General features: G+C 36.7%; 1 protein-coding gene across 7 annotated transcripts in view; it reads right to left on the reverse strand.

The window, feature by feature from the left end:
- Positions 1 to 565: 565 nt before the first annotated feature.
- The window catches only part of SUCO (SUN domain containing ossification factor), a 59,642-nt gene continuing 47,893 nt past the window's right edge, over positions 566 to 12,314 (reverse strand). For 4 of the 7 annotated variants that reach the window (XM_081025364.1, XM_081025369.1, XM_081025366.1 and 1 more), the window contains 4 exons: positions 11,352 to 11,506; positions 10,733 to 10,824; positions 3,807 to 3,862; positions 566 to 2,573 (listed from right to left, as the gene is read on the reverse strand). In XM_081025364.1, the coding sequence (XP_080881490.1) occupies positions 2,130 to 2,573; positions 3,807 to 3,862; positions 10,733 to 10,824; positions 11,352 to 11,506 (747 nt within the window). In that variant the 3' untranslated portion in view covers positions 566 to 2,129. Of the gene's footprint in view, positions 2,574 to 3,806; positions 3,863 to 10,366; positions 10,458 to 10,732; positions 10,825 to 11,351; positions 11,507 to 12,314 lie in introns of those variants that run through there. The other 3 variants (XM_081025365.1, XM_081025368.1, XM_081025370.1) reach the window with 2 other exon arrangements.

Consider the following 12,314-nt stretch of genomic DNA (forward strand, 5'->3'; position numbering starts at 1 on the left):
AAAGTCAAATACAAGGAACTGTTTGACTTGTATTCTTGCTCCTGCTGAATCCCTCTTTCTTCACAGTGTTTTAATGCTTTAACATTAGAAGACATAAGGAGGTAGGCTACTGAACACTGAAAGCCGTTTATATAGATGCAGCTCTGCTGCTTACCAGGCACAAATCTACTATCAGCAAGAATTTTCACTTCTTCTCTTTAGGTAGGTGTAATATCAGAGAGGAAAAATACACCCCAAGCTGTAAAGTGTTTCCATATTAGATATGGAAAAAATTAAAAATGAGTAATCTTAAAGATGGCACCTAATGAGAGAAAAAGCACATATGTGAATTCTCTCCAGTAAATAAAAATTCAGAACACTCATTTTAGTGTTTGAAATGGTGAAAATATGATTGTAATGGGAACAATATATGTGAAAGTTCAATCAGTTTGTAGTTGGGTGCAATGTGATCAATTATGTAACAAGGCACTGCTGAATTTAGTTTTCAAAGTGGCAAAAACTTAAATCTATGTTCAGAACAACAAAATTGTAAGTTCTCCTTTAAAGAACAGAAGAGCCAGTAATTAATAAAGACAAGTGTTCAGATTTATTTGGAAATTCACAGTTTCTAATGGCACTACAGCTCCGTAGCTACAGTGAAAAGTCACCTTCCCACGACACGGGGTGCTGCCACGGGGTGACTTCCCGCCCCGCCTGCGCACTCTGGACCGCTTCTCAGTGGGTTTCTATACAATCAGGCCTCTTGCTCTGAATGGCTAATTGTACAGACTGGAAAAAAAATGTAAATCACCTAGAACATACTGTCAACCTAAAGCAGCAACTTAAACAAACAAAAAAGGCTTTAAATAAGTCACATTACAAACAATACCCCCAGAAAGGTATTAGAGAAGTCTAAAAATAGTTATTACTAAAAGTGCTCAATAAGTTAAGTCTTACAACACAAAATGGTCAATTCTCTCCCTTTCAAAAAGAAATGTTCCACTTTCACTCATTACTGTACAAACACATACTAACAAATCATTTTACTCAAAGACAGTCGCTGCCAATTAAAGGGAAAAAAGGACAAAATGAAGACAGACACGTGGACATCACACAAGGATACCTCTGCACGTTTGCAGCCACTCCAAAGCAAGCAAACATCAAGGACTATACAATCCCTTGCGACTTGACCGACGGACAAGGCTTGCCACTCACTGCTGGTTCCGTGCACGTGTCCACACGCATTGATTCTGCCACGTGAGGCCTGCACCCATCTGACAAACCTTCACATTGTCTATATGTAGTAATGGAAAGGCTGGAGAATTAGTGCTTATTGTAGATGTTCAAAATGTAACGTAAAGAAAACCTGTACAAGTGGTTAAATGTGTTCAAAAGGTGAATTTATAAAACAGTTATCTGCAAATACCAGTCATATGTAAGAAAAGATCGTGTGGTTGTTTTCCTTGTTGAATTAATAACTAAAAAAAGGCTAGTGTGAATCAGTTAAATGAAAATAACATTATCACCATTTCCCGAAGAGAACAGACTTAAAAATCCCAGCAAGCCTTTGTTTCGAGTGAGTTGCCTACCCAGGTCCGCTGACAGGCCCTCAGGGTCTTTCCACTGTCTGACCCCACTGCTGCACTTCAGGCGCAGAGAACCTTAAAGCCTCGTAGTGTTTGCGGCTTCAGAAAACTAACAAAGTTATCAAAAATAAAAAATAAATCAAATGACAGGAAAAATTCCCCCTCCTCTTCCAGTGGCATTATAAATAGACAAAAGGCACATAAATATGGGAAGGTGCGAGAAATAGGAACAAAGCTAAAGGAAAAGGTTTAGGCTTCCGTTCCTATCCCACCCAAGGACTGGGCTTCCACATTACTTTTGCCCCAGTAATTAATCTGTGAAAAAACATTGTATAAAACGTTTACCGGTGTCCTTGCAAGAACTGATCAGCCTTGTAGAACTGCAGCTTGTTAACCAAGATTGACACAATCCCACCTACTTTTTAAAAAGGCAGAAATCATAATTTCTGAATACTTTTCCCATTAATATTTTCTCCCCCCCCACCCCCACAAACCCTTCAAATACCACAGACTGTTCTTCAAAGAACAACAATAAAGTCTCCAGTATGAAAAGTTCGATTAATTCTAGGTATGTCCCGAGACTGCTGTAACACCAAATGTTCCCACGGTGATCTCTTTGTTTCCTTTCATGATGTCATGCAAGCTCGGCAATGACCCTGACTTAGTCTGTATCAGAGCTTTTATCAACTTTCCTTGGTCTTGGACTTTAGAGCGCCTTCGTTTTAAAGCCCTCTTCTCAGTCTTTGTCTTTTGGGTCTGTCCATTGCACAGACTTGTGCAAGCTGAAATGCCACAAAAATAAGATTCTTCTGACTGTGACGAAGTTTCCGAGCTTCCTTCAGATGGAGGACCCTTATAAGATGAGTGATAAACGCCTCCCATATTAGAAAAATCTCTCTGGTTCGTAAAGGGCTTCCTTCCTTTTATGTCTCCATTGGCTACAGGGTGCAATGGATCTGCTGGCTTTACGGTCTCAATTTTTTCTGTTTTGTACTTGCAGCGTTTCTTCTATAACATGAGTAAAAGAAGGGGTAGGAATTAGAGCTCCAGTAGCTAGTTACCTAATCAAACATCTAGAGAGCTGAGCTAATGGAGGACAGTGCCACCTCCTGGTGAAAAGTAAAGCAGTGTTATGAACAGCAAAACATACCATTACGTTCTGTACAGACATCATCATGACCTTCTTACCGTGTTTCCCTGAAAATAAGACCTAGCCGGATCATCAGCACTAATGCGTCTTTTGGAGCAAAAATTAATATAAGACCCGGTCTTATTTTACTATAATGTAAGACCGGGTCTTATATAATATAATAATAATACAATAATAATATAATGTAATATAATACCGGGTCTTATATTAATTTTTGCTCCAAAAGACGCATTAGAGCTGATCGTCTGGCTAGGTCTTATTTTCGGGGAAACGGTATTTAGTAACTACTACTCAATCAAAACTCTCACCTGCCACCTCTGAATGCAGATTTACAGGGCGCTAACCAACATCTGAGTATCTACTATCCTAGTTGCTTTCACGCATATCTTACTTACTAACCCTGAAAAGTGAGGATTTTATTTCTGGTGTTTGAGTCCCTGCCACGTCAAGACATAGTCAGTGCCAAGCTGGGATGGAATCCGAGGCTATTTGGCTCTAAAGTCCCCGTTCTGTCACCCACAGACAATCACCTCTAATCAAAATACTTGCGCACAACTTACTTTGTGAGGCGAAATGGAAAAAAGCACAGGCTTTATAACCAGAAGGTCTACGTATATTCTGAAATCTGCCACCTACTGAATGGGTCATTTAAAGAAGACAAAAACTCTGGGTTTCAGTTTTCTCGTGGAAGAACTCAGTTTGTTGGGAAGATACAGGATAGGGCACCATGGTACCTGACATGCACTGATACTCAATAAACACTGATTTTCAGCCAGGATCGGCAGGCTTTTTCCTTGGAGACCACACAGTAATTATTGTAGGCTTTGCAGGTCACATATTATGTCTCTGGCATATTATTTTAATTTTACAATCCTTTAAAAATGGCTCCAGACTCATATAAAACATGCCACAGGCCAGATATGGCTCATGGATTGCAGTTTGCTAACGCTGTAAACATTTTTTTCATCACCATGACTAAAAAGAAACAGTTATGTAAGGACCACTTAAAGGTTATATTAAATCTTTCAACCTATTTCTTCATCTACTACCACAAAACACACTAATACACTTGAAAAGAAATAAAATATTACCTTTTTTTCTGGAGAGAACTTGAGGGGTTCTACAATGTACAAAGCATTTGGGTCTACTATAAGTAAAAAAAAAATAAAAAATAAAAAGCAGATGTAAAGCAGAAAATGCTGTGATTAAGCACTATAAAATATTATATTAGCCCTTAGTGATTTTTCCTAACAGAACCAACAAATATTTATTTGTACCAGGTTAACCATATATTCATGCAATTTAAATTAATAACCCAAAACCAACAGGGTGGGAGGTGGTACCCTTCTTATTTGGGGCTTGGACACCTTCAAATAACCTCCCTAAGTGTTCACCTGACAGATGCTTCTCAGCCAACACAGTACGGTTCTTCTGGGGGGCCCAGTGCTACGTTCTTTCCTGATGAGAACAATAACGTTCTCAGGTAAGCTAATACCAAACCTACTGATCAGCTGAATAGTTCCCTAAAAGACTAAACTACACTGTGTTGCAAATGTGGGCTAACAGTGTACAGCAAGCAGTTGTGACCACGTAGAAAAGTCAGAGGAACATACACACAAGAACAGACCTGAGAAGTTTTTTCTAATTGTTTATTACTATGATCAAAACTATGAACTCCACAACCTAAAAAATGCTTGAACATGCAATATAAATGACCAAGCAATTATGAATAAACACTTCTGGCATGGTGAGTCAATTAGAAATATTAGTTTTCAGTTTCTAAAATTTCATTACTTTTAAGCACATTCCAGACAGCCTTATGCCAACCCCACACTGACAAGATAAACACATAAAAAAGGGGCTATAAGACTTTAGTCCTATTCAAACAATTAAGAGTAAACGATTTATGGTATGATAGAGGCAGAAGTTTTTAAGAAGTAAATTCACTATAAAACTTCACATACCGAAAATTAAATTAACTTAAAACATCATTCAACCAATTATAATTTTTTACATTATGCCTTAGAAATTTGTTGAGAAAGTCATCAAATATATAAAAATATCCAAACATTCCTCCAAATATCCTTTCTATTGGATTACTAATCTCACTCAAATTGCTTCTTAAAAAAGTATGATGTCTACTTTTGGAATGGCTGTCAGCATTACTCAGATCAACCTTTACAGTAAAAGCAACTAAATATGATGGACTTTTTTTTTAATCACTAAAAGCACCGAAAAGCTGACACGTTTAAGTAAGCAATCTCTAGGCCAAAACTGAAGGAAAAGGAGGAATCTGAACACTCAAGTGGACCACAAAAGTTATTTTTGACCTGAGAGCATTTGCCAAAGCAAGAATATCAACTTAGGTCTGATGGTATCAGAAGGGAATAGGTGAGAAATTGAACCTCAGGGCCCAGCCAAAGTAGCGGTTTATAAGACACCCTCCCTCTCCCCACAGGAAATAAACTGGGACTCCAAAGGACTATACCCTCAGGGAAAAGAGCGAGCCAGTCCAAATTCCCATCACCTGATGGTCCAACAAACCTCAAGTCACGAATGTAACGTGTTCCTGAATATAAAGCAAACAGAAATTCTCTCTGGAATAAGGACCTACATTCTAGCCCTCAAATTGTCCCTACAAATAATTTTTCAAAGAGAATGACTAGCATATAAAGATAACCAAACACACAAAGACACAAAGCACCGTGAGCAAGAGTCTACAAAGACAATTAGTGAACAGATTCAAAAAGATTTACAATATCAGAATTATCACGATAATTCTGAATTCAGAATTATCACTATACAGTTATACTTACTATATTTAAATAAAAACAGGCTTTAAAATATCTGCAGGAAACAGAAAATAAAAGAACCTAGATGCTTTAAAAAAATACTAAAAACTCCTAGAAATGGAAAATGCAGTAAGTGAAAACTCAATGGATAAATTTAATATAAGACTATAGATAGCTACAGAATGTGTGGCCTAGAAAACAGATCAGAAGAAGTCATTCAAAATACAGCACAGAAAAGGAAAAAGATGGGAAACAACAGTAGTTTAGGAGACAAAGGCGATACAAGGAGAAGGACTGACATTCAATTAAATGGAGATTCTGAAAGAGAATGAGGCAGAGGTAGTATTTTTTTTTTTTGGAAAAAGTAATAGCTATGAGTTTTCTCAGCTAAGACTGAGTCATAAAGAAGTAGAACATAAATTTAAACAGGGATTTAAAAAAAAGACGGCCTGCATTAAAAGAAAATCCAAAATAACCTACAAATGACTAAAACATGTAAGATGCTCAACCTACTCAGTAATCAGGTGAATGCAAATTACAACTGTAATGAGGTTAAACACACACTTTAAAACTTGACAATTCTAAGTATTTGTTGGCAAGAATGTAGAATAATGTAAATTCTCATAGAACCAGTGGAGGCATAAACTGACATGACCGCTTTGGGAAAGTTTGCCATTACTGTGTAACATAGGTAAGCATACCCTACAACGCAGCAATTTTACATCTAGAAAATATTCCTAGAGAAACTCATGCAACTATGTTCCAATATACAAACAAAGGAATGTTTCACAGCCCCAAAATGTAAGCAACAGTACAATGAATACATCGTGACTTAGTCAGTTACTGAAATACTACATATACAGTATTGAAAATGGAATGCAACCACATATGTGAATCTTACGAATAGAAGGCTGAAGGAAAGGAGAAAAGAAAGTACATATGGTATGATTCCATCAAAAGCTCAAAACCAGACAAGCCTCTACTCATATTGTTGAGAAATCCAAATAATGGCGGTAAAAACATTAAGAAAATAAAAGTATGATTATTTCAAAAGTCAAGATAGTTACCTGTGGAGGAGCAATATCTAGAGTGCTGGCCTTGTTCTACTTCTTTATCTGGGTATTAGTTACACAAGTGTTCACTTCATAACTACTTGAAAAGCTGTATATTGCAATTTTATGCCCTTTTTTGTATTTCACAATAAAAGTTGTCACAAAAATCAAAGTAATTTTGGTCCACCCGGCCAGTCAACACAAGCGACAGAAATGCAAATCAAAGCATAAACACACAACTTTAAATGCTTAATAAGAAATTATGTAATTTGTCAATTCTGTATTAATATATATCAACTTTGTACAAAGTACTAAGCTTTATATAAAAATAAGACATGAGACATTATAACCAATGCTACAGAAATAAAAAAGACTATAAATGACTACTATAAACAACTGCACTCCAACAAATTGGAAACCTAGGAGCAATGAATAAATTCCTAGAAACACTCTTAACCAAGACTGAGTCATACAGAAGTAGAACATATAAACAGATCAATAACAAGGAAGAACATTGAATGAGTAATCAAAAACCTCTCATCAAACACAATCTCATGACCAGATGATTTCACCAGAGAATTCTATCAAACATTTGAAAAAGATTGAACACTAACTTGCGGGAATGCTTCCAAAAATTTGAAGAGGAGGAAACATTTCCAAACTCATTCAATGACTCCAATATCACCATGATACCAAAGCCAGACAAAGGAACTACCAATATCCTTGATGAATATTTATATGAAAACTATAGACCAATATTCCTGATAAATATTTATACAAAAACTATAGACCAATATCCCTGATGAATATTTATACGAAAATCCTCAACAAAATACACCAAACAGAATTCAACAGCACATAAAAATTATATACCATGACCAAGTGAGATATAAAAATTTTTCAACATATAAAAATCAATCAACGGGGCGGCCGGATGGCTCAGCTGGTTATAGCACGAGCTCTCAACAACAAGGTTGCCGGTTCAATTCCCACAAGGCATGGTGGGCTGCGCCCCCTGCAACTAAAGAGCGAAAATGGCGACTGCACTTGGAGCTGAGCTGCGCCGTCCACAACTAGATTGAAGGGCAGTGACTTGGAGCTGATGGGCCCTGGAGAAACACACTGTTCCCCAATATTCCCCAATAAATTTTTTAAAAAAAGAGAGATCAATCAATGTAATATGCCACATTAATAGACTAAAGGACAAAAACCACATGATCACTTTAATTGATGGAAAAAAAGCACCTGACAAGATTCAACACCCTTTCATAATAAAAAGATCCAATAAATTAGAAACAGAAGGAAACTACCTCAGCATATTAAAGGCCATTTATGAAAAGCCCACAGATAACATAAAACTCTATGATGTAAGACTGAAAGCTTTTACTCTAAGATCAGGAACAAGGCAAGGATGTCCACTTTCATCACTTCTATGCAATACAGTATAGGAAGTCCTAACCAGAGCTATTAGGCAAAAAAAGGAAATATAACGGATCCAAATCGGAAAAAAGGAAGTAAAATTATCTGTTCAGAGTTGACATATTATTTGTAAGAAAACCCTAAAAATTCCACAAAGAAAGATATTAGAACTAATAAGTGAATTTAGCAAACTTACAGAATACAAAATCAAGATGCAAAAATCAGTTTTGTTCCTACTCAGTAACAATAAACAATCTAAAAGGGAATTAAGAAAACAATTCCATTTACAATATTATCAAAGAGAATAAAATGCTCAGTGATGGATAAGCCTAACTAACGAATTGGACTTGTATGCTGAAAACTATAAACACTGATGAAAGAAATTAAAGAAAATACAAACAAATGGAAAGACAGCTCACGTTCATGACTGGAAGACTTAATACTGTTAAAACGTCCATACCACCAAAACAATCTACAGATTCAGCATAATTTCTATCAAAATCCCAACAGCACTTTTTGCCAAAATAGAAAAATGTATCCTAAAATTCACATTGAATCTCCAGAGACCTAAAATAGACAAAATAATTTTGAAAAAGGTGAGCGAGTTAGAGGACTTATACCTCCTGATTTCAAAACACACTACAAAGCTACAGTAATCAAAACAGTGTGGTGGTACTGGCATAAAGACAGACAAGTAGACCAATGGAATAAAAGAAGAGCCCTGAAATAAACCCTTACACATATAGTCAAATAATCTTCAACAAGGATACCAAGACCACTCAACAGGGAAAGCCCAGTCTCTTCAACAAATGGTGCTGGGAAATTGGGTATCCACATTCAAAAGAATGAAATTAACTCAAGTGGATTAAAGACCTAAACGTAAGGCCTAAAACTATAAAACTTCTAGAAGAAAATATAGGGGGGAAAATTCATAATGTTGGACTTGGCAATAATTTCTTGAATATGACATTTAAAGAACCGGCAACAAAGCAAAAATAGATAGACGGTACTATACCAGACTTTAAAACTTGTCTATCAAGGGACACAAAAGGCAACATATGAATGGGAGAATTTATCTGCAAATAATATATTTGATAAGGGTTAATATCCAGAACATCCTTTATGAACTCTTAGAATGAAAACACACACACACACAATCAAATAACCCAATTAAAAAATGGGTAAAGGACTTGACTATGATTTACAAATGGCCAACAAGCACATGAAAAGATGCTTGACATTATTAACCACGAGAGAAATGCAAATCTAAACCACAATGAGGTAACAGCTCACACCCATTAGGATTGCTATTATCAAAAAACGAGAAAACAAGTGTTGGTGAGGATGTGAAGGAAACTGGAACCCTTGTGCACTGTTGGTGGGACTGTAAAATGGTGCAACCACTATAGAAAACAGTATAAAGGTTCCTCAAAAAACAGACCTGCCATATGATCCAGCAATCCCACTGCTGGGTGTATATCCAGAAGAACTGAAAGCCAAGTCTTGAGGAGACATTTGCACACTCATGTTCACAACAGCTAAGGAGTGGAAGCAACCCAAATGCCCTTTAACTGATGAGTAAACAAGATGTGGTATACACACGATGGAGTATTATTCAGTCTTATAAGGAAGGAAATCCTGTCACACGCTGCAATGTGAATGAACCTGGAGAATATGATGCTCAGTGAAATACGCCAGTCACAGAAATCAAATACCATAATTCCATGATTCCACTCACATGCGGTATGTAAAGGAGCCAAACTCATAGAAACAGAAAACACAATGACTGTTAACAGGGTCTGGAGGGAGGGATAAAAAGGGAGCTGTTTAATGGGTACTATTTCAGATGTACAAAATGAAAAAGTTCTGAAGATGTTTCCATTAAAAATTTCAGCTATAAAGATATATCAGCCAAAAGAAGAAAAAAAGAGGAAGGAGGACGAGATTTACTCGTCCCAAGTAAACACACATGTAATGGGGTGGTTGAGTCTGTAAAGCTCTGTGATTAACAGCAAACCAGCATAGCTCAGGAAGGATTACTGGAATGATTTAATCAATTGAAACATGCTGCTCAGTTACTAAAACTACAGAATGAGAGACGCCAATCATTAAGAAAGCACTCCTAATGGACATACATAATTAGTTTGGTTATTCAATATTGCTGTGAGGATAAGTCTCTTAATATGCACTAATTAAAGCACTATATATAGAAGTACTGATATAGGAAAATAGCCACTCAGTGCACATCCATCCATTTAAAGGCAAGTATTCACTGAGTGTTAGACAATGGAATGCTACTACACACTCTGGGCTATAAAAAAAGAGGAAGACCAGACTGTTTTCCAGAAATGCCTCACAGTCCTAAACTAGAGACAAAAGGAGTCCTACCTGTACAGGAAGAGGAAGCAGATAAGCACAGGATGCTATGCGAGCACATTCAGGTTTTCCATATCTGTTGAACTTTCTCAAACATCCCTTTCTAAAAAGAAATACTTCTAAACAGGAGCATGTGCAAATAAAGCTACCAATGACTAATTAAACTCAGCCCCCTCCCCACCTTCTGTGCTTTTAGGAGCAAAGATAGATATAAAGTGTGAAAATGGTGCAGTAGTTTTGACATAGCACAAACACAAGGGTACTTATACCCATTATTTGTTGCAGGTGGTCTCGAACACAACACTAACATTATACTTATGCGACAAGTAAGCCAGATTCATATTTATCTATACATAGTGCATATCCACAAAAACCTACCTTCTTTGCCAGTTAACTGTAGAGACTTGGATCGAATGAGTGGGAATGAAGTTCTCCTTTTCAAATTCATATCATCATAAGATGAGAAACACCTAAGACATATTCAGAAAAATCAACATTGCGCACAATGAGTATGCTACATATAATTAATTTACTCTGCAGCTGAGGCTAGACGGAAGCTACTGAGAATTGCACGTGCCACCAGGACTGATCCCAAAGGTAACACTCTAGTTACTGCTAAGACATGTAAAAAAAAAAAAAAAAACCACGTAAGAATCATTCTCTAAAAAATGCAATATTAAAATACCCATGTTCCTCCCCCTTTGAATTCCACATTCAAGCATCTCTCACAGGGAAAACATTTCAAGAGTTGTTATGCACTTACTATTAGTGTTTTCTCTCTTACAATCTACAGAACCTCCCAGGCATAGAACAATCTCATGAGTTCCAATGATGTTAACATTTTGGTTTCAAGATAATCATATGATCTCAGTACCCCTTTATTTGCTCAAATTTCTCAAAAATATAAAGAGCATAGTAAAAAAAACACAACTATATATATAAAATGCTGAAGAATATAGTAAAAAAAAGAAAAAAGAAAATATAATGCTGACATTACCTTTTAGGGCTTGGATACTGATTACTTTTAGGAAGTTTTGAAATGTAATCTCCATCAAACTGAGAGGAGTTTCGACAACGCTGCATACAAAGCATCAGTCCCAAAATAACACAGAGAACCAAAGATATGATGAGATAGCTTTGTCGATCTGAAACCTGAGATGAGAGGAGGCAATAACAATACTTTAAAAATCATACTATGAAAAATATAATGAGATTTAAAATTCAAAGGACACATCATTTTAAACATCTTTTCAATGTGCTTCAAAACCACAAATGCAGGGCATGGTCTTTGAAACTGGACTACGAAGGCAATGTTGTACTTTTTCTTCTTTTACCTACTAATTCTTTGAAAATTTCCAACCTATGGAGAAGTTTTAAAAATAGTACAATGAACATACTTATGACTTTCACCCATGTTCACCAATTGCTACCATTCTGTCACATTTGCTTTGTTTTTCCATTTGCACTATCTCCTGGGGAGAGAAACACATCATGCTCTTACCTAGTCTTTCCCGTCTTGTAAAAGTGAACCACCCATCACCCAGTTATTTAAGCCAAAAACCTGGGGATCATCCTTAATTCCTCATCCCACACATCCAATCTGTCACGACGCTTGTCTTTCCACCTCTTAGATACACCCTGAACCCAACAACTTCACTGTTCTCCACATCTGCACACCTAAAATCCTAGCCCAAGCCAAAGTCACCTCCCCAAGCTACTGTAATTGCCTCCTAACTGGTTTCCTGTCCACTTCTGCTCCTGCTGTTCCCCAAGAGGCAATTCTCCTCAGAGCAACAAACAGGGAGTTTCTCAAAGTGCTGTCCGTGAGATCACCTGTCACTTCTTTACTGACCCTGTTTCCCCGAAAATAAGACCTAGCCGGACCATCAGCTCTAATGCGTCTTTTGGAGCAAAAATTAATGTAAGACCCGGTATTATATTATATATTATATTATTATAA

This window comes from Rhinolophus hipposideros, assembly GCF_964194185.1.
Source record: "Rhinolophus hipposideros genome assembly, chromosome: 19".
In the NCBI taxonomy this organism is placed as follows: Eukaryota; Metazoa; Chordata; class Mammalia; order Chiroptera; family Rhinolophidae; genus Rhinolophus; species Rhinolophus hipposideros.